Source organism: Aquila chrysaetos, chromosome 18 (genome assembly GCF_900496995.4).
Source record: "Aquila chrysaetos chrysaetos chromosome 18, bAquChr1.4, whole genome shotgun sequence".
NCBI lineage: Eukaryota > Metazoa > Chordata > Aves > Accipitriformes > Accipitridae > Aquila > Aquila chrysaetos.
Window position 1 is genome coordinate 16,733,356 of NC_044021.1, and position 22,392 is coordinate 16,755,747.

Below are 22,392 nucleotides of genomic sequence, written 5' to 3' on the forward strand. Positions count from 1 at the left end.
ATGTTTTCTGGTGGCTCTCTAGAACATAATTTTAGAAAACTGGGAACTGAAGGGGTCCGCTTGCTTGGATTCACACATAAAACATTTGAGCACGAGCTCTGATGTCATGCAGTGGTGACCTGGTCTAGCAGATGCCACTAGCAGTGGCAAAGCCACCTAAGAATTGCCGCTTCTTCCCTGCTGCATCTTTTCTCCAGGCTCTTGCATTCACCTAATCTGTTGGGGGACCAGTTCATTTCATGAAACTAGGAGAAAAGCAATAGCTCAGAGAGGAGCAGAGCGGTGTGGCAGGGGGCTTGGCTTGGCCACCATCTGGGACCCTTCATGAGGTGTGTGGCTCTCCCCAGGGAAGATCCAAGTGATTAAAGGTGGTGCTAGAATCCATCAGGATGCTCAGTTCACATGTGTGTAGTATAAGGTGCCCTTACTTCATTGTTAATAAAACTATGAAGAGCTATTGCAGAATGCTTTGTACAAATCTTGCAGAGCAAATACATGTAGCTTTTATAAGGTTTTTTCCATTTACCAGTTGATGGCACCAGTTGATAGCAATATTGATCTAAACAAATGAGAGAGGTCTATCAGTTAAAGCTGTTCTTTTTTATATCTGTGTTTTTCTCCTGCTGGGCCAAGTCCTACCAATGAGGGTGCTGCAGAACATCAGGAAATAGCCCAGATCCCTGTGTCCATTTGACTTTAGAGCTTGTGGTGAAGCACAGAGAATTTGTAGATGAATCAAGATGTAACAGGGACCAGAAAGGTTGAGAGACACGACTCATGTGATGTTCCTATAGTAGTTTATTAATAGCTTGCCGAGTAGCTGCCTAGTTGACAGACTTATGACTTGTCTTGGATTTTTTTGCTTGAAAGGAGTTAAAAGCCATTAGCTATAAAGGAACATTCTTAAATGAAGAGTCTGGGCAGTAGATGGGCAACTGTGTTTGTAGGATTGTATACTCTAGCACCTGGCTTTAAGGTTTCTTTGCAGTCTTCCTGCTTAGGGCCTTCCCTCGTTCCTTGATTTCATTGTGTGAAGTGAGGCACTGGAGTTCAGACTGGTCTCAGTGGCAGTGCTATTACACAACTGTCCGCTGGTACACCATGTGGTTTGGCTTCAGGGAAGTTTATTAGCGTTAGTGACCTTTATTCCACCTGATATTTCGATGGGCATCGAATCAAAGGAAGCTCGAGAGTAAATGTGACAGGATTAAGAGGGATTCTTACAGCATAAAAATAAACAAATACATTGAAAACATAGTAAATAGCCTGTTTGTTTTTAGCCTGAAAGATTGTTATTGCCAGAGGGGCGAATGGCTACATTACTGGGAATATAGAAGTGAGATGTGAAATATTAAGTGGGTATCAGTCTGGTTAGCAACTTGTAATACAGTGAATTTCCACTTTCAGCATGCAGAATGAAAGCACTGAATTGTTTCAGTGCGGAGCAGCACACAGATCTCAGATTCTGGTCGGAATGTGCCCCTTATTATGATTTCAAGGATAATAACAGTTAGCTAGTTTTCTGGGTCTGATTGCTGTTTCCCATGAGTTGGCAGTGCAACATTTTGCCCTGAACCTTTGTCCCGAAGTCTATGGTTCTCTTTATAAAGCTGACTTTATCTTGGCTCTAGTCTACCCATAGTCTAATAAACATGTTCTCACATCAACCTGCATCCATTTTAACTTCTCATTTGGTTTGCTCTTGAAGAAAATAAAAAGTGTGACAAAGGTGTTTTTTTGAGCTGGAGAAAAACAAATAGACCTAATGCACAACTCCAAAAGCATTTCCTATCAGTTGAATGCAGAGCAGTTGTGCCAGATTGACTTACTAAAGGGAGAGTAGCTAACAAATTAGCTGCTAATTTTATCTTTCAGTTCAGGAAGTGTGTTTTCACCAGCCTGGCTCTGGTGAGGTAGCTGAGTGCTATGTTTTAAATTTGTGAGTGGGGGTGCTTTTACAGTAGGGATGCTAGTTTTTTGGTCTGGATTGGGTCAGTCAACAGCATTCCTGTTCTAGCTACCCTGGATTTGCTTGAGCTGTGTTACGGTATGTGGCATGTACCCTGTGTGACCACTGGAGAAAGTTTGGGTTTTAGTTAATAATAAACCCCAGATTCAATACTAATCAGCTCTGGCTGAGCTATAGTGTGTTTCTGATCTTTGCTTCAAGGTGAACCAGTAATTACTCTATCTTGTGCTAATTTGCTGATTCGAAGAGCAGGCAGTCTGGAAAGCAGGCTTTGAAACAATCAAGTGCATCATGTAGAACTGCAGCACTTGGGGCGGGGGGGGTGCAAAAAAAAAGTAGTAGGTTGATAATTTCACAGAAATACCCTGGGGATTAAACACTGTCTAAACTGTCAGCACAGCTGCAGGGATTTTCCTCACGGCACAGTGTGTTTGTTCTCTGTCCTGAGCCAACTTTAACAGGGTTGCAGTATAATTGGAGCTGAACATTACTCCACAGACAGATTGCATATAGTAAAATTAAAGTTGTATAAGTAGGGTGGAATGAGCTTGTGCGAATTATATGTTCGTATATAACAATGGGGGGGCACTTGGATAATGCATTTTTATTTTCTTGGAGTGTTCAGACTTTGTAATGGCAGCCTTTCTTGCTTGCTTTCTAATGTTTTGCGAGTAATAGTGTGTTAGGTCTTGGCCTGTGTGCGTGACCTACAGTGATTACCCTTAGGATGGAGAGCCCTGAAATACAGTTAGAAAAAGATGTACAAGAGAAACAGTAGGGAGGAGTGGGAGAACCTAATTGTTGCAGTCCTGATCCTTTTAGAAGTGAAGTCACAAGTTTTGTTTACTTCAGGCAAAATGGGAAAATAGCTCTTCATCCATGTCCACAGGTCACTGAAGTTAATAAAAAACTATCATGGCCCTATTTTTGAAAACACAGTGTTAGATTTTAATAGGATACTCTCTAGAATTGTTCCCCAAATCATGTAGGAGGGGATATTGCTTTATTGAGACTTAAAAAAACCTTTTTCTAACCCTGTGTCAGCATCTTCCCTCCTAACATGCCAGAGAATTTGTCACAGAGACTTGGGTTAGTCATTCTCGGTGTTCTCCACAAATGCTTGTGTCTGACAACCTGCAAATGGTTGCTTCTGAGTTGATGACTTTTGGGATGGCGGTGGGGGGAAAAGAGTTGTGGGGAGAGAGGAAATGCACAGATACACTCACACCCATCAACTCCCTTCCAACTAAAGAGCTGCTGAGGGCGGGTTTTCTTTTCTGCTTGTTTTCATGGTTTTACTAATGATACTTAAAATAGCCAGCAAAGAGGTTCAGTAGAACATGTCCTTTTGGCATAAATATTATGCTTTCCCATTGGTCATGCAGAGATGGTTTTTATACTGTGTTGTCACCAGAAGTGTAGGTAACAGGCGGTGGATCTATCTAGCTGGTGAAGATTTGCATCATTCCACAGAAAACTGAGGTGTAATATTTGGTGTCAGACCACCTTCCTTTTAATATACAGGCATTGGTGCAGAAGCCGTGCCTGGGCTTCTTAGTGAGATGGTGAAAACACCCTTTATGTCATGCAGTAGCCATCCTTGCGGACAATTCAGGCAAACGCCTTTGGTTCCTGCAAGAGTGCCATTTCATCTTTGGCTGAGAGTGGCGGCTTTGCTCAGTGTCTCAAGGGCATACTTAAATCAGGCTGAGCTCTCTGGTCGGCTTCATTGTTTGTGCTCGTGGTTTGACCATGGTTACTCCTGATTCTCACCTGGGTGGAGAATAAGTGGGTTCATAATGTGTTCTTTTTGAGTCACGTACACTCCTGCATTGTCACCTCTTTTTCGCTATGATCTCATCAGATCTTGCAAGCTTGAGAAGGGTTGGGCCTGGCCAGTGTGCCTGAATGGGATGCTTCCAGGAGAAACACAGGATGCTAAGGGAAATGGTGCTGGTGATTCAGTAAACGCCACTCTTCCTTCTGAGTCAGCCATGGAGCAGAACATACAGCCCCTAGAAAAGGGCACTGAGCTAATGCCTTGCCATCAAGATGGGGTGGAAAACCTGAAGTCCGACGGCTTGTGCTTATTAAAGATCTTTTGGGAAGATTAGTGGCATTTGCCCACATACTCTGGTGGTGTTCCAGGAATTACTTTCTGCTCACCTAAATTGCTCCTGGCAGTTTGAGCTGGTCGCAATAATTGCCTTCACTTCCTGTCCTAAACTGCTACTGCTGAGTATCCGTGTGCTGTTAAAACAGCTGCTGTACTTCTGTGGTAGTTGAAATGGCCCCTATTTATAAATTCAGAAGTTTCTGAAACTTCCCTGAGGGATCTATCAGGATGATAAATGTACATGTGCAAGTTGTTCTGTTAGCAGTGGCCTTTTGTACTTGGGATGGATTATATTTTTTCCATCCCCAGCAGTAACAGCTTTTGAGTTGTTTTAGATCAATATTCCTTCTGATTTTTTTGTTTTGTTTTATTCACAGGAAACAAAAGAAGAGAAGTCTTCCTATACCTGTCCTCTGTGTGAAAAGATTTGCACTACACAGCATCAGCTAACTATGCACATTCGTCAGGTACGCAGAGTACCAACTCTTGATTTCTTACTTTTATTAAGAGTGTCTGGTTTGCCAGGGTGCGTTTTGCTGTGGTGAAAAACAATTCCATGTGCAAACCAGAAATGTTTCCTTTATAACTTTATTTAATTGTTTTGTTTTTATTTTAGCCTTCCCCTTGTAATTTCTTTTAAAAAAATCCCCACAAACCCAACGCAGAGGTGGGTAATTTTCCTCCTGTCCTTCCCCAACACTCCCCTCCACCAGTGGCTCAAACAAGGATGTATGTTCTGTTCTGCATAGCTTAAGGTATCCCAAGGATCCGGAAAACCACTTCCATCACGAGGCATAAGTCCTCATGTTATCCTGTTTGAGTACAGATCTCTTTACTGGTCATGCAAATTAAGAAGCAGGAAGACAGAAGTATAGCAATTTTGGGAGGCAGAATTAAAAAGACACTTTTTTAATGGACAATGCACTTTTTTGTCAGCTACAAGCCTCTTCTTGCTCCTCTTGAAATATATGCATGCTTTATAAGGAGGTTTGGCCTTCTCTGTGTCAGAAGCTTCTGCTTTGGATGCTAAGGTTGTGGTTCACCACTGTGAGTCCACTAGATACTTATTACTTCAGTTTTCCCTCCTATACTGTAACTGTTACTTAATTTTTTTTTCTTACTCTCCTGATGGCTTTTTTTTTTTGGTATGTGAAGAAGTCTTAAAGTCACTGAATGCAATTAAGAAAGAGTGGTACATATAGCACAGTTGCTAATGGCCATATCTTGGCCCTGTAATACATTCTTACAGCCATAGAAGTCTGCATGTGCACTCAGCAGTTTACTTCGGCATTTTTACTACACAATCAGTTTGAAATTAGTATCTTTAAAGAGTATTTGGTTTTAAGTGTCCTTCTTGTGCCATGAAGTTCGTAATTACATCCTCTTTCTGTTTTCCCCCTTACCACTCACCCAACCCCAAACCACTGCACAGCTTAAAATGTCCCAAGGTACCGTTTGTCTGATGGGTTGTTGCTGACTCCCTTTGTATCCTCTTCTGCTGCACACCCAGCAGAAATGCTGCATGTGGCAGGCATTGCAGGCTGTATGAAACAGCTACTTGTGCTGGTGCATTAAGGAGTTAAAAATGAAGGGTGGGGGTGGAGTTGAGGGGGGAGGGCTGGGGAGGAGAGGTATATACAAGGCACACCTTAATATAAGGTATCGTGCCGAGTGGCTCTTTAAAGCTGCTTTTAAGATGTTTATAGTTCTCGCTAATATTTTACTGGCACCTGAGAAGGGGCATTCAATGAAAAAAAAATCATTGCTTTCTCTAGCATAACACTGACACTGGAGGGACAGACCATTCCTGCAGCATCTGTGGAAAGTCTCTGAGCTCAGCGAGCTCCCTTGATCGCCACATGCTGGTGCACTCAGGTGAAAGGCCTTATAAATGTTCAGTATGTGGACAGTCCTTCACCACCAATGGAAACATGCACAGGTGAGTGCTGATCATGACCCAGGAGTTTGGAAAGCTTTACAGGATAGAGGGCTGTTTTGTTTCCTTGGAAGGACTTGCAAGCTGACTAAAGACACTCACTTGGGCAGAAAATGTGAACTATCTGTGATTTACAAGTATGGCATGACACACATACACACTACAACTACTAGGATGCTTAGGTTTTGGGAGGAAGTCAGAACTGAAAAAGGTCTTCTAGCTCTGTTCACATGTTATCAAGAGTTGTTACAGATATAAAGAAGAATTGCTTTTTTGGTTTTATTAGTATTATTATTTTGACAAATGGGATGAATTTTTCTCAGATGACAAAAATATATAGCCAAGCTGTACAGAAGCTTCTAATTTTGTAACTTCAGAGTCGTGGATGCAAGTAGTTGTATTGGAACATCTTTGGTGGTGTTGTATGTTATGTAGTAGGTATCCAAGTGCCATCGTGAAGATGCCTCTTCAGAATAATTGATCTTGTTTTTAAATACATACATCAGTATTTGCTTGTACTGTAGACCACTTACTGCACTATAGATCCAGGAAATTCTCTGTAACCCAAGTTGCCAAACATTTCATGTAGTTTCCTTCGTAGGGATGTAGCAACATGTACAGTTGTCAACTGGGGAAACAAAATGTTAAAGCACATGGATATTTCTTCCCCTCTCTCATCCCTCGATTCAGTATTCATTTATTTGCATGGGTGGAACACCTCAGAGCTGATTAAGACTTCATGAATTCCCACATAGCTTTAGTCCCCATATCAAAGAGTTTACAACCTACAAAGAAACTGCAAGACAGGTGGGGGAAAGGAATATAGCTTATAAGCAAAATGACAAGAGTGATGGTTACAGACTGGTTCTGTGTGGGAGGGAAGAGATCTTGTTTCCTTGACTATTACCAGTCAAGCAGTGTGCTATAGGTGTAATGAAAGGGGTGATTTTGGTGACAAGAGGAAAGATAACATAATGCCGGACAAAGGACGCAATAGCTGCTTGCAGCTTTACCTTTTCTCTGTCGCATTGTCCAGGTTAAAGAGTTACGTGAAAACAGAGGAGAAATGCAGTTTTGTAATTCCATATTTCTTTAACTTATACTTGATTGGATTTGGGGAGTGTTGGACAGAGAGACTTAAAATGAGAAGGGAAAGACACAAAGACATTCAGAGGAGATACTGGCCTTGGGCACTGAATAAATCACACGTCTGACTCATCTGACCAGAGGTGTTGCGAGCCACATGTTTGCCAGACCGGGTCATTACTCTGTCTGCTGTGAGGAAGGCAGGGCAGCTGCTGAGTTGCAGCTGATGCCACTGTCAGCATCCAAGGGTGAATTTCAGTGCTGGGACTCTGGGGTGGTCAGACACTTGTGTCCAGGTCCTCAGCCCAGGCCGCTTGCTGAAGGACTGCTGCGGGGTTTGTTTGGCTTTTTGCTCACTAGGTATCTCCTCGTCCTCTCCCACAAGCAGGAAAGGGAGGCTTCCCCCGAGACTTGACTCCAGGCCTACCAGATATTGATGTAGTCACCTTTGCTTATGTGGGTTTCCCCATATAGCAACACTTAACCGTGCTTTAGTAACAAATTTTCTAGAATTGCCAGGCTCGGTGACTTGCCCAAAAGAAGTAAGTACAGATCAGAACCTTCTGATGAGAAGATTGTTTTAAGTTTTTCTCTTAACAAGATGTTGCTTGAAGTTACCAGGATGGAGTGGTGTATTTACTGACTGCACTAAGAAGGACCTAAGTTCATGCAAGGAAAAATCTTTCCTATTAAAAGTTCTTTCCATCTAATAGGTTCCTGTCTGCTCTGTAAAGCTCCTTGTGTAGGCCCTCACCGCAGTAGCTTGGTGGGACATTGCAGAAACCTGTTACTGAGCTTGGTGGCACTGCAACAGGTGACACCAGACCTGTGACAGGCAAGATCCTGAGCACACTGAAACAGGCTAGTTTTGCTAAAGGAGGGTTGTGCTTGGCAGGACTGCATCACCCATTTTTTGCAGTGAATAGCCTTTTCGTGTTGCTATAACAGACTGTAATAGTGAATCCTGTTGCTGAAGTGGAAAGCATGAATGTGCAAGCAGGCAGATGAGGATAAATGCAAAATGAAATGAAATTTGTTATCTGGTGCTATGACACACTCACAAGGAAGATGTTCATTTTGCCCACTGGGTACCTCCTTCCAAAACAGGTATTTCTAGTCTAAGATGGTGTGAAGTAAATTCTTTCACAGGCATCTCAAACTAAGCTGTAGCATCAGGTCCAACGGTCTGCTAGTGCTGTGGCTGAATGACTCTCACATCGCATCAAAACTGCTTCTGTCTGAGGATCCCGGAACAAGGACCTGCTTGCCAGGTCCTGCCTTGTGTGCAACTCCTGCAGGCCTTGCTTGTGGTGGTGCCGTGTCTGTTCTTCCGCACCAGCTGGATGATAATATAAGTCCATCTTTCTCTGCTTTTGCGCACAGTTCCTTTATTGTTTGCTATTTTTGTGCCATGGTATCGAAGTAGTGACAGATACATGCCCAAACCAGCAAAGAATAAGATTTCTAATGTGCCCCTGGTAGCCAGCATGGTGGTATCCCTGGAGCATCGCACAGAGTGTGGGATCAGAGAAAGAAGTTGTTGGCTTTAGCAGAAAGTTGTGAATGTGCTGCTAAAGAGTGAACATAGCCTGTGAAGGTCCTAAAGGAGCCTCCCCAAGTATTACTGCATTTACATCAAATAAGCTTGGTGCAGGAGAGAGGAGTGAGGGAGAGGTTAATCTGCCAGTATCTGAACAGAGGGAAGAAATGTATAGGCACATACATCCTCTCTTCTCTTTCTCTCCCTCTGCCTTGTTCTGGCTCTTACTTAACTGTCTATACTATTTTTTTAAGCCAGACTTTTAAAAGACCTTTTAGGGGAAAAAGTCCAACAAAATGGTTTTGTCAAGGGAAATACTGTGCCACGGGAGTGCTTATTAGTGTTCCGGCAGAGGATTAAATTTCTGATCCATTTTTCCACCTCGTAGCAGCCAGGTCATTAGACATTCAGCTGAGTAGAGGAGGGAAGGAGTTTTGGTTGCTTTTCTGGGTTAGAAATATCAGTGTTGGTACACTCTCAAGTGTCCGTCTTCTCCGTAGAAAGCCCCTCACTTTATTAAGTGAAGAGAGGAAAAGACCCTCCAGAGCTCTTATTTGCTGTTCTTTTGCCTGTGGGCAAAACTTTTTTGCAATAGCCAGACATTTTGTGGAGTGGGAACACTCTTTTCTGCCCATCTCTTCTCTGGGCAAGTCTAGTTGTATTGGGGTGTTGTGTGTACTCTTTACCTGTTAAACTGATGCTGCCCTTCCTGACTCCCGCAATTCTGTCATGCAACACTTCATTTGTAAATGAGTCATAGCCTCTCACATAAAGTCCAGTTTCTTTTTGTTCTTCTTGGCTCCTTGACAACAAGTCAAGCTGAAGCTGAATGGGCACAGCAGACAGGGGTGGAGGGGGAAGGTTTTCTTGTGCAGCGACATTCAGGGAAAGAGGTTAAAACCTGCTTCCTTTTCTGACCAGGGCGAGTCTTGGCCAGGATTTTCAACAGGGAACCATGAGCCCAGGGCACCTCAGAAAACTCTCCTACAGCTGCCACACTGCTCAGGAGTGGCATGAGCCTCCTGTGGGGACAGTCGCTGTTGGAGAGAGCAAAGGTCTCTGGAGAGTGCTCAATGTCCAGTGCGAAAAGTTGATTTTCTCCTTCTTCTGAATGTACCGTCAAGCTAACTGTCTCCATATCAGCGTTGCTCCTGCTGTTTGAGGGGGGTTGTTGCAATCTGGTATGATAACTGGGAGATCCATCAGTGTCTGCTGTCAGCAACAGGAATTGCTCTGGAGGAGGAGAGCTGGAGACAATGTTGAGTTTTTTACAGAGTTTTCTTTTTGACCAGTACTGGAAAGAGCAAGTCTTCTTGGAAGTAGCAAGCCTTCTAGCATCAGGGACTGATCTGGGGGTTTGGTGTGTTGTTTTCTTGGGGCTTTTTAGGAATTTGGAAGAAGGAGTTAGATCCTGGTAATTTTGAGTTCAAAATTCCTGTAACTAGAATGGCACTGTGATGATCAGTACATAAGAAAATCTGCAATTTAGGACATACTGATCCTCACACTTCTACGCTAGAGACACAGACACTGTGGCTTTCTCTTGGACACAGTAAATTAAAGTTGAATATTCTCAGATCTCCAGCAGGAGCATAAACTATATGGAAAGAGAGGGGGTGTGTGTATAAGGAGTTTTCTGTAGCTCTGAAAAAGCTGGGTATTTCCAAAGTAGTGTCTCCAATCAATAAATTGCAGTTACTAAAGGCTTTCCAAAGGCTTTCCATCTGTACTGTCACGGTAGCTCCCTGGGGAGTTTATCTACGAATCGTGCCAACCCTGAGGAGCCCTTTTGGGTCTAGGCTCTGCCACCAAATAGGAGGTTGCAAGCCTCTTATTCCATCTCCACCACTGCATCTCCCCAAAATGCAGACAGAGGAGTTAGGCTGCTGCTGTGAGTTTTAGTGGTGGTGGTGGTTTGTAAGCTTTAGCAAGGGACCTTGAGGTAGAGAAAAGACTCCTTGACTTACTGTGTTGCATTCCAGTAGAACATACATCAGGCTTCAGGGGGAAGGGCGATGCCTCCACTTGCTCCAAAAGGGTTTCCTTCAGGGGTAGGAGACTTTGCCAACAGCTCCTTTTCCATTTCTGTGACTGAGGACGTTCTCTGCCTATCACTTTAAAATCACATTTTCCTCCCTGCCAAAGACATGCTCTCCATGCAACTTGAAAATGTTAAGAGGATATAAATGCCAGAAGGGAGGTGAGAAATGACCTTCCTGCCAGTTTCCAGTGGGTAGCTATTAAAGTCTCTGTGGCAAGTCTGAAAAGGCTAAAGGGATAATATATGTATTATAGCCACAGCTTCCCCAGTTTGGTAAACGAAGCTGCAGTATCCATGGCTCATGTTCACCAGGCTGTCCATATTAGTGTGGTAATGCAAACCTACTGAAGTGTTTCATATGAAAACAAAAGGTCGCAGGTATCTACCTTCTTTCTCTCCTTGCGCTTCTTACTCCATACCGAGCAAAATTCTTCATAATGGCTTTTTATTTACATCCTACATAGGATGTAGCCTGTTTATGCACCATCTCAGAAACAGGTCTCAAAGTTTGGGGAATTTATTTTTTTTTGGCACACGCGAAACACCACATGCAACAACCACATGCAGAAGTCTTTGAAACTCAAATTGGAAGATCTGGATCGCAGAAGCTATGCTTTGAAGCATGCTTACAAAGGGTCCTATCAAAGAAGGTATTTCTTCTTTTAATTAAGAAGGCACTTTCATTCTCAATCTTATTTTCAGTGCTAGATAATTTTCCCAAACTTCTCTTTTTAATGTGCTGTGAAGAGACAAACAGCTGTTTTTGTTATCAGGGTATGGTACTATTCTGATGTTCATATTCAGTCTTTTTTAAACAACACTTTATGTGTGTGTATATGTTGCTAAATGAGTTTTTTGAGAAAGATAGAAAATGTGTGTGCTGGAGGGTAACCTGTGAATTTTGATGTTTTAGTCAGCCATCTTCACTGGCAAATGCAGAGCGTCTGCTTGGTGAAGATTGTAATGTACTGGTTGGAAGATGAGTGTCAGATCCTGATAAAGGCACAGGGGTTGAGATGCATATGCTTTAATGATTTCCTCACTCTCTTTAACATGGCTCTGTGCTTCATGGGCAGGCACGCGTACAGGCTGCCTTTGACTTTGCAAATAACCAATAGGCAGAGTGTCCTCAAGATCTGCCTGAATCCATCCTTTCCCTGCATTCCACCTGTGACTTGCTCCTGTGTTATTTATGGCATTGGCCTGCTTCCAGTATGCTGTGTGTGCTTTGTAGGGTGCAGTGCAATAACAATGCCCAGCCTCTAAGTACAAATAGGATCTCTGCAGTCTAGCACGTGCAGTCTGGCATTTGTTTAAGATGGGAGTTTTTAGAGGCAGAGCATAGCCAAATGTGATGATCAGCTTTTTTTTTTCCAGAAGACGAGAGGAACGAAAACATGCCTTATTACAACATGGTTTGGTTTCTGGTGGTTTGCAAAGATGGCCAAGTGGAAATTTGGTGTTAAACGTTGTGAGGCTTTGAAAAACTGAACATACAAGAACTTGAAGCTAAAAACAAATAGCCAAGGAACTCATGATGCTGAAAATGATTGACACTTCACATGTGTGAAAAGGCCCTCTTTTATTGTCTTGCACAATAGAAATGTCTCTTTGGTCATCTCCTAAGGAGCTTTTATTTCAACGTAATAATTGGTAGACAGTGCTCTTAAATATGAAGAAGCAGGCTGTATTACAGGATTTCAGATCCATTCCTTATACGTGGGGGATGATTTAACCACTGTCAGCATCCTTGTGAAAGATAAGCTTCAGCAAATGCAAGTGCCCTAATTCTTGAGCAGGGATAGCAAACACAAAAGACTAATTTCTGCTTCTACTAACTGATGACTGAGGTTTTAGGAGACAGGTGAGATGTGATAGCTGTTTTGGTTTTCTTTGCAATTAAAAAATGTTTCTTACGTTTTTGCTAATACATTTTGTAAATAAGGATGGGGAAGCAGGCAGAGGGAAGTTTTTTGTTCTCTGTCCTGTCAGCAGATATATCCAGAGTAAATGTTTGGTATTCTGCTGGGATCCCTATGTTTTGAAGAAGATTAAAAAAGAAAGAAAGAAAGAAAAGGTCAGGCTTTTTCAAGACCAGTATAGCAGTAAGCAAGTCTGTTTCTCTGGCTTTGATGAGAAGTAGAAGACGACAGTATTTTTAATGGTCCCAGGCAGAAACTTTTGTCTGTCTCACTGTTGCTGAGTAGATTGGTCATCTTTTGTAAAGACTTTATATAAACTTCTATTTAATTCACATGACGCATAAATAGGGTGCTCCAAAAAAACCCTCCATAGATATCTTTAGCAGTAAGAGGCTCTGAAGGAGCCCTTGTGCCACAGTACCCCTGTGAGCAGTTGGAGGTGAAAGGAGATGCCATGATTTCAGATGTGTTACATGCTGCTTGTAGCCTTGGACAGTATCCCCCTTCAGTTATCATTAAAGAACAGCAAAGGAAGTTAACACAAAAACATGAACGCTGAGATCTGATTAGAATCAAGTGAAGCAAGGAAGTGCAGAGTTAAGATTTATACGCAGACCTTAATTAGCTCCATTGTTCTTGAGAACTGAAGTGTACACAATGAGGAACATTATACTTGCATCTCCAGAGCTCTTCAGTACTTCAACATAAGAAAGACTTCAGTGTGCTTTTCAGTCCTAGATTTTGTGTGTGTTTGCCTCTGAGGAATAGCTAAGTCTGATCTTGTGCATTGTAAGGTTGTGGATTTTTATGCTTTGGATTTCTGCAGGCAAAAAAGGGTACATGCTGCTTTTAATAAGTTTAGGATTCTGATGCGACTGGTGCCGAGGGGAAGGTATAGTCTGACGTAACTGAGTAATACCACCCTCCTCACGGGCAATAACATAAATCTCCGTATAACAGAGCATATTGAGTGTGGCTTAGTGCTGCTTTGTTACCCATGTCACAGTTCAAATGAGCACAAGCCACTTGACAGATGAGACTCTAGTCTGGCAGCACAAGACCTTGATCTTTCTGGCTAAAGTACCCTTTCAGGAACATCACCTCCTCTGAAGGTGTAGTATTCTCAGGGATGTTACCTCCCCTTCTCACCTTGAAGAGCTACAAAATAAATACAAGACTTAGCAAGTACTAGAAAACCCAGGTGATCTTTGTGGGGAGTTTAGGTGCTTTTAGTCCTTCGCCATAAGCCTGACATTAACGCGATTGTTGCAGAGATGTTAGCTCTCAAGGTTAACAAGTAACGTGTTGGTTTTTTGGCATTTTGGTTGGTGGTTTGTCTTCTAGCTTGTACTTAGTTGAGTGATTCTGTGTAGAAAATGCTGGTGGTGAGAAAATTTGCTGGGAGAGTTTGTATGTTAAGGTAATCTTTGCTCAGCCTGTTGTGTGTGCACGTCAGAAATGCTTGCATCACTTCTCTAATGAATGTGTGTTCACTGTTCCTCCTGTTGTCTGAAAAGACCCCTGGGCCAAGTACTGACGAGAATGAGGAAAAAGTCTATCTCAAACTGCATTTGTGGTTGCTGTCGTTCCACCTTTAATGTATGTCTCCCAGCTTTACCTTTTCTCCCCCCAGTATCTAACCTGCTCAACCTGTTCTAGTTCAGCATGCTGGAACCAGCAAACTGCAGAATGTACCCCCTCTCAGGGTCAGCACGTTTCTTCCTCTTTCTTTTCTCCCCTCTTTTTAAAATAGGCTGTTCATTGACAGCATTTGGGGAAACTTCTTTAGCTGTAAAAAAAACCCAGTGAGGGGAATCTTGGCATTTGGGCTTAACCAGGGCCTTTCACTTGGGTTTCTGAGCCATGATGCACACAGCTTAGGCAAAGACACGATCTATAAAGTAGCAGTGCCATTATACAACTGGTAAATGGCACACAATATGCGAATGCTGCTTTCTGTTTCTTCTATATCTTTCTATAGATATGCTGAATTCTTCAGGCTGCTCTCTTAGCTGAAGTTTTCTAAACACTCTCAGCGATTTTTTGGTAAATCCTCAGAGTCAGCTGTCCAGTGCTTTATGTGGAAAGATGTCTTAAAACAGAGGAGGTGTACAACTTCTGTATGGCTCATTTTTGACATCAAGCCACCTCGATGTGTTGTCTTTCTTGACAGTTTCAAACTGAGGGTGAAGAGAGTAAGGCAGTCCATATTGCTTATGGACTGCACCAAAATTAATTTCACTTGAGGGTGAAAGTTCCCAAACTCCCATAAAGTAGCACAAGTCATGTGGGGACTTCTGTTTCTAGCTACTACACTTGACTAAACAGACATGTAACAAGACGCAAAACCTTTTTCTAGTGCTTCTGTGCTCGGCAGGGAATGCTGTGAGATCACCACTGGTGAGGAAGGAGGACCACATGTTCAGGAACAGGAGAGGAAATGGGCTGAGCACGTGAAAGCTTTTGCTAGGATGCCGTCCTCAGCGCTGGGAAAAGTTTGCACAACTTGTGTGTGTGCAGTGATAACCTCTTATTTCCTTGCCCCTCAAGTTACTTGGTGACTGCTGATAGCGGGGTGATGCAAAGACCCTGCTTTAACGAAGATGTGCTTCTCTTATCTAGAGCAGCTTCCTTGCGTGCGTGTGTGTGTGTGTGTGTGTGTGTGTGTGTGTGCCGGGGGGAGGTATTCTGCTCCATCTGCACAGCGTCCCCAGCATTGCTGTGGCTGTCTATTTTTTCCTCCTTGAGCTGTGTGACGCAGCAAGTTGTTCTGTGCTGTGTGCCATCAGGATTGCTCAACAGTGGAGTGTGAGAGGGAAGCAACTGCGTGAGGGCTTTGCCTGGTTTTGGGAAGTAGCTGGGGCTTATGTTTGCTTGGTTGGTAAAGGGGTGCGGTTTGGGGGGAGAGGCAGGACGTACGTAGGACTTCTTCAACTGTGTTTGCTCGTAAGGGTAAAACTTTTCCGCCTTCTGACATCCTTTCTCTAATTTTCTCTCTCTTTCTCTCCCCCCCTGCCTTTTTTTCCTGATGCTAAAATTTGAAACTGCTTTAATTGTCCTTACCATCTAAAACCACTTGTTTTCTTTAAACCTGAAGTTTCCTGAAAAATCAGCAATGAAGTAATTGGCTAAGGTTATATACCATGATAACTAAAGGATGTGCCTGAAAACCACAAATTTCCAAAAAGATGAAAGAAAACAGCAGTTCCGAATGTCCCAGGCCAAGTGTTTGGTACACTTTAAAAAAATCTTATTCCTGCTTAATTTTATTGTTGTTAATAAACTTTTGTCTCCAAGCTTAAGGAATTACAGGGGCCTCAGAAGGATCTTGTTTAATACTGTCCCTTATGAAAGAGTTTCTTATGGCTTGGAAGTCTCCTTGCAGTATTTGGCATTGTTAACTTAGGTCTGCTCTGAATTCAGTGCAGACTGCAGGCAGGCAGTTTGGTGGAAGTGATACTGGGAAGCTCACACTGCATTGCCCTCCTCTTTTGCCCTCCCTTGTGCAAGGGTTGATGCAAACTGCAAATGTATTGCTTTCTTTTGCTGTGCTTTGGGAAGCTTTGCTTTGGAGGCATGGTTTGAATCACTTCCCTGTCACAACATCATCAGGCAGATATTTGTCTCCCTTTTTTCCTTTGAGGTGTTCTGACAATGCTGCTGGTAGGGAAGAGGAGTACCTTTGAGCCAAGCTGGGAATGCGGTTATATCAATCTCAGCCTGTTTGAACTTGCTGATTCTGCGTAGCAAGTAGTTGCTTAAATGTGAATACAGCATAATTATTCAGAAATGGTACCCCCCCCTTGGATTTGTAGATCAGTATCTTTCCTCTCACTCATGCTTACAACTTGCCTTTATTCACAGCGAAGCAAATTTTTACTCTAGGATAAAAATACAAAATGCTTTGTGTGCATGCATGTGTATCATATATCCTTAGGTATCATGTATTGGCAGCTGCATGGCACTGGTTAACTTTGCAGACTGTCCTGGTAGCACTGAAAAGGGACTTCTAATCTGTCATTCGAATGTAATCACAGGTGGCTTTTGCAGCCTTAGCGCACCGAGCTAGTCTTGGTGGATCTAAATAATAATGCTCATGTCATCCTAATGATGCCGTCTGCCACCCTGCTGTAAGGCTATTTTTGCTTTGCTGGGAGAACCTCATTGTGCAGGGAGTTAGACAGCGCGGCAGCCCGCACTGAACTTGGGGGGATGCTTATGGCATGTCTGCGTGGCACCTTGGGCTGCAGCAATTCCCGGGGTGACGCCAAGGGGGCTGCTACACCCACATGCTGCTGCACGCTGCTATGTGGGGAGGCTCTCTGGGGCCGTGTTAGCCCTGATAGACAGAGCTAATAAGTGCTGGGGCCTCCATGAGGATAATGAGCCGTGCCACTGCACCGGCGAGATTGCAGCGCGTGGATGCTGTGGGGAGTACTAGCTGGGGGATCTCCTGCTGTGCCTGGTTGCAGACGTGTGGCTAAAATGAGTCAGTGCTTCCAATCTGATCCTTCCTGGGACCTGTTCGCCCCACCCTGCTCTTCACAGCATGCGTTGCAATGGCTTTCTTAATAGCATAGCCATGGAGATTTCTTGCTGTTCAGCTTCATTTTGTTTATCCCATGCTAGCATTCAGCACTGGTTACCACTAGAATATTTGGTGGTACTTGAAATTTGTTTTGAGATTGCTCCGCAGTTGTAAGAGGGTGTTTCCCAGATGGTTGGGTTTTTGGTATTCCAGTGTCTCTTGACTTGCTGTGAAGTGTGCATGCATGTCTGAGGGCTTTTTGGGTCATTTGGGGGTTTTTTTGAGGATACAAATAGCAAACAAGCCAAGAAGAGAAGACAAACAGAAACTTGTCCAAGTACAGATCGTGTCTGATTTGCAAAATTACCTGCATCTTTCTGGTGGTTCCTGTGATTACAACTGGCAAGGGCTGAGTGGATTGCTCTCTTAAGTGGGTGATGTTGGTAATTAGCACTGGAAATACATTGTCAATACAGATTCTCTACATGTTTTAACAAACAAACAACTGACTAAACTCTTTAACCAAAGGGTATAGTGTTACTGCACTTTTGACTTAAGTTCCAGTCATATTCACAAGACTCTTGAGGAGAGGGTTAGCAGCAGTATATTAAGTGATTGCTCCTAAAAATGCTGCTGCTTCACTTTCTGTTTGTTTAGAATTTACTTCCCATGCATGTCAAATGGCAGAAGTTTTGAAGAGGAGTTCCCTGGGTTTTCCTACATTTCTAGACAATTTGGTCTGAAGTAACATTTGTTAAGCAGAATGAAACAAAAACAGTGGCAAAGGTGACGTGACCTAGAAATCTCTCAAAAGAGACGTTACCAGTGTAATTTTGAAGGCTGCCTTCTCTTACTCTGGGGGCCATTTTTCATTCCATGGGGCTTGAAGAACATCACAGTTCTAATTTCAACCTGTCTCGGAAGCATCCTGCACTCTTGTTGGTTCTGATACAGTGGCACGAAGTTGAAGCTTAGACAAAGAAGACTTTTTTTTTTAATACAGAGATGTTTGGTCATGTTCTGAATGATAGACGTGCTTTTTCTTTACTGTAGGTTATTGAAAACATGTTTTTTTGGTTCTTCGGAGATTATTTACTGGTATTTGAAGGTAGCAATGTAAGTGGAAGATCTCAGGGAAGAAAACAGTGCAAGAGGTAAAGCAGTTGCATCAATTAGATTGTATTTAGGGCATCTGACCAGCTCAGTGCTTCCCAGACTAGCTTGGTGAACTTGAAGAACTCTTTACACTGGAGGAAAAAAAAAAAAGTGTATTTTAAATAAGGTGAATGATGGAAGGCACTGTTTTTTATTTAGTCTCTGAGTGGTTGGATGTGTGGTTCCCTTGTCTTTAGATAAGCATCAGATGTATGAGGATCATCGCCTTGATTTTGATATCAAACTGCTCAGAAATCACGAGGGAGATGAGGAACAGCCATGTGCAATACAGTAGAGTATAGGGTACATCTAGTGGTAAAGTGGAGAAACTTAGAATAATATGTGGGATTTGAAGCCAGAACCTGAACTTGATACTGTCAGATGATCTCTCTGGACTGATAATGCCTGGATTCATTGGCCTCCCCACTGCGTTTCCACAGGCGTGGAGATGTGAGGGAGGAGGAGGGTGTTTATACATGCACTGGATCCTGTGCTCAAGAATTAATCTTGATTTAGATGCTGGGACTTTCCCAACCAGGCCTCAGTGAAATTGCTTGCTGCTCCCCCTCTGGACATGCTGCTCCTTCTAATCAGACCTACCTGGCATAAACCTCTCTTGACTGAAAGCCAGGAATGCTTGTGCTGCCATAGTTATAAGGGAGAGGCTTAACTCTGGACCCTGCTCAGAGGCTGCAGATACACCCTTTCGTTCCACACCTTGCTTTTGCCTGGGCCTCTGAGCCAGGCAGGCCCTTTCTCTTAGGGATGTGGAGCACATCAGCAGCTGTGGAAACCCGGGCTGCAGCTACGGCGTGGTTTTTCTCCCCAGAGTTAAGAGGTGAGGGATGCTTCCTCTCCAAGAGCCAAAGTGGTGCTGATCGGGTTATCTGCATGCAAAGCAGGAGCTCCTGGTTTTGTTCATAATTCAGTGGGACCCAGAGCTGGGAGCAGCTGCTTCTTGCAGTTGCCTCTTTCAGGATGCTTTGACTCCTCGCTCTAGCCTTGAGCCAGCCAGTCAAAACCTGCCCACGTTCTGGTTTTGGCATTGAAGCTGTAGGCTGCCCTGTTTCGAGACCTCCGGAAAGCTTATATGATCAACATGCAAATCCTCTCGGCATTAAAAAAATACAGCAGCCCTTTTTGGAGATGCGGTAAAGACTGGGATGTGACCATCAGGAGCTGGATGTCACTTCATTAGGATACATGCCCTTCCCCCCCCACCATGAGTCACCTCCCTTAGGCACTGATCCAGCACCATCCGCGGGGAGAAAAAGGAGTAAGGTGCTTGAGTTCTGCATTTTTTTATTATTACAAAAGTCTCTTCTTCAATGAAAACTAGCAAAGTATTCACTTGATACTGTTCTGGTGGAATATTCACCCTTCTGAAATCACGCTCTGCATTACAGTGTGGGGCTGAAAACTTTCTCTGCCCATTTGTTTTAAAAAAGAAAAAAGAAAGAAGCTTGGGGAATTCTTGTGCAGTATCATCTTAGTCATCCTGTTCACGTGACCATTAGAGGGGAGAGGAAAGTTGTGGCAGAAGAGGGGAAGTGGAAGGTGATTCTCACAGGGAAGATGGAATGAAAGGCAGTCAAGCACTTGAAAAATGTGATTTTGTCAAGAGGGCTGACTGGCACACAGTCCTAACACAGTTGGATCCTCTTGGCTCACCTGGGAAATTCCTTGTGTGAGGGGGAGGGAAGAGATTACAAGGAGAGCTTTTTCCTGTACAGCTGTGCTGCAAAAAGCGTAGTGTGTAGCAAGCTATCTGCATTTTTTGCATAGCAGTTCTTAAATGCTAGTTTAGTTCAGAGGTGGATCAGACCTTGTTTGGAAAAGACTTAATTTCCTTTTTCCATTTCAGGATTATTCTTTACAAATTCTTCTGGCTCTCCATCTGGTCTCGTTTTAAATAGAGTTCCACCACTTTCTCTGTGAGGTTAAATGAGGCTAGCTAGCACTTAGTGCAAGGGAGTCCTCCCTAGTATTAAGATCAAATTTTTATCTCCTTCCTTTCATTCTGTGTATCGTGGTTGCACTTTAGTGTTCCACCCTCAGTGCTGTCCAAGCGTATGTGTACATGGGTGCTAGGGAGGCTAATAACAACAGAATCATAGAATAGTTTGGGTTGGAAGGGACCTTTAAAGGTCATCTAGTCCAACCCCCCTGCAATGAGCAGGGACATCTTCAACTAGATCAGGTTGCCCAGAGCCCTGTCCAACCTGACCTTGAATGTTTCCAGGGATGGGGCATCTACAGCCTCTCTGGGCAACCTGTTCCAGTGTTTCACCACCCTCATCATAAAAAAATTTCTTCCTTATATCTAGTCTAATTCTATGCTCTTTTTAGTTTAAAACCATTACCCCTTGTCCTACTGCAACAGGGCCTGCTAAAAAGTTTGTCCCCATCTTTCTTATAAGCCCCAGTTAAGTACTGACAGGCCACAATAAGACTCCCCGGAGCCTTCTCTTCTCCAGGTGAACAACCCCAACTCTCTCAGCCTTTCCTCACAGGAGAGGTGTTCCATCCCTCTGACCATTTTTGTGGCCCTCCTCTGGACCCGCTCCAACAGGTCTATGTCTGTCCTGTGCTGAGGACTCCAGAGCTGGATGCAGTAAGTCCAGAGCTGGACGCCATATGAAGTGCAGGCTTCAGGGCTCTGTACCTTCCTAAGCTTGTCTGCGATTCTTGAGTTGCTCTGTAGGATGGCTCAGAGGCACAATTCATTGATTTAAATTAGAAAAAAAAGCCAAATTTCATCTTCTGTAGCTCTGGCTCTCTTCTGAGCTGCAGTAGTGGTAACTTCAGAGCTGCTGGCACATGTTACTGTAACCTGCATCTGTGACTGAATATGAGCATTTCTGTGCATGTCCTTATTTTGCTTTTTTTTTTTTAACTACATTCTCACTTAAAGTGTTGAGTGTTTATCTTTATTTTGTGGAACTGATGAATGTCATATCATTTTCCTTTATCATTGTAAGATGCTGAAAGCCAGGCTGACTTATGAGCCTGGCTTTCGTATTCAAAGTATGCCAGTGTTGTCAGGCCAAAATATGTTGTTATAGTCACAATGGGAAAATAACTTCTAAGCACAGCTTTGTTCCTGTTCTCCTTGTATCTTGGCAGGCTAAACTGTGAGGTCGAGCATTTTCAGCATTACATGTAAGATCTAATCAAGGCAAACTCTTCTAAGGGAGGATAAGGCAACACAAATACTCCCCCCCCCAATTATAGTTAGGAAACTTTTTAAGTAAAAGGAGCCTTGGTGAAGGGAGTGTTTAACTTTAAAAGACAGATTGTGGATGTGGATGTGACTTGGCATCTGCTGCAGTTCAACCCAAGTTGTGTGATAAATGTTTTCTTGAGGCAGAATGACATCCATGTTGCAAAGTAAAAGAGAGATGAAGATTGTGTCTATCCTTTGTACTGCTTGGCTTTATCTTCCCGCTTATCTTGGGCTGTAGGTCTAGTAATCTTTTTCCTCTCCACCCTTGACTTGATGTAGTGAAACTTGCTTAACCTGCCAAAGGAACAAACTTGCTGGCTGTAATGTGGACAGGTTGCGACTCTTCTTAAGAACTCTGGAACCGGCTGCTTAGGTTTTGGATTTTTCTTTTCTCCTTAATGATTGCATGCAGAGAGCTATCACAGCCGCTGTGATATTTGACCTACACAGTAAAAGTCAAAGGTGCAGTCAGGGTGTCTTCCTGTTTATAGCTTAATAGCTTGAGCTGCTTCCTTTGAAATATGCAAAACTAAAACATGAAGGGATTACCACATTCCTTGCTGTGGGTACGGATTCTGCTCTCGCTTTTAGGGCATGGCAAAAGCATGCACGTTGCAGGAAGGAGAACTGCAAGTTGGGGGCAGTCGATGACTTTGACACCAGATGTAGCAAAGCCCTGTCACTGTGGTGCTGCACCCACGTTAGCAAGCTGTGCCTTATTAGTATATGTTATATTGCAGACAAGGCTGGACTGCTTTTGGGACTAGCAGGAGCCAGTGTGTTTGCATGTGTGAGGTCATACCAGGCAGAGGTGCCAGGTTGGACTGGCACGAACCTGGGGGTCTCAACACTTTCTCCTCTTGGTATGCTGTG

General features: G+C 43.4%; 1 protein-coding gene across 6 annotated transcripts in view; it reads left to right on the forward strand.

Moving 5' to 3' along the window:
* Nucleotides 1–22,392, forward strand: part of RREB1 (ras responsive element binding protein 1) — a 124,289-nt gene that overhangs the window by 59,285 nt on the left and 42,612 nt on the right. For all 6 annotated transcript variants that reach the window (XM_041118327.1, XM_030041860.2, XM_030041858.2 and 3 more), the window contains 2 exons: nt 4,463–4,552; nt 5,861–6,024. In XM_041118327.1, coding sequence (XP_040974261.1) covers nt 4,463–4,552; nt 5,861–6,024 — 254 coding nt within the window. The remainder of the gene's footprint in view (nt 1–4,462; nt 4,553–5,860; nt 6,025–22,392) is intronic.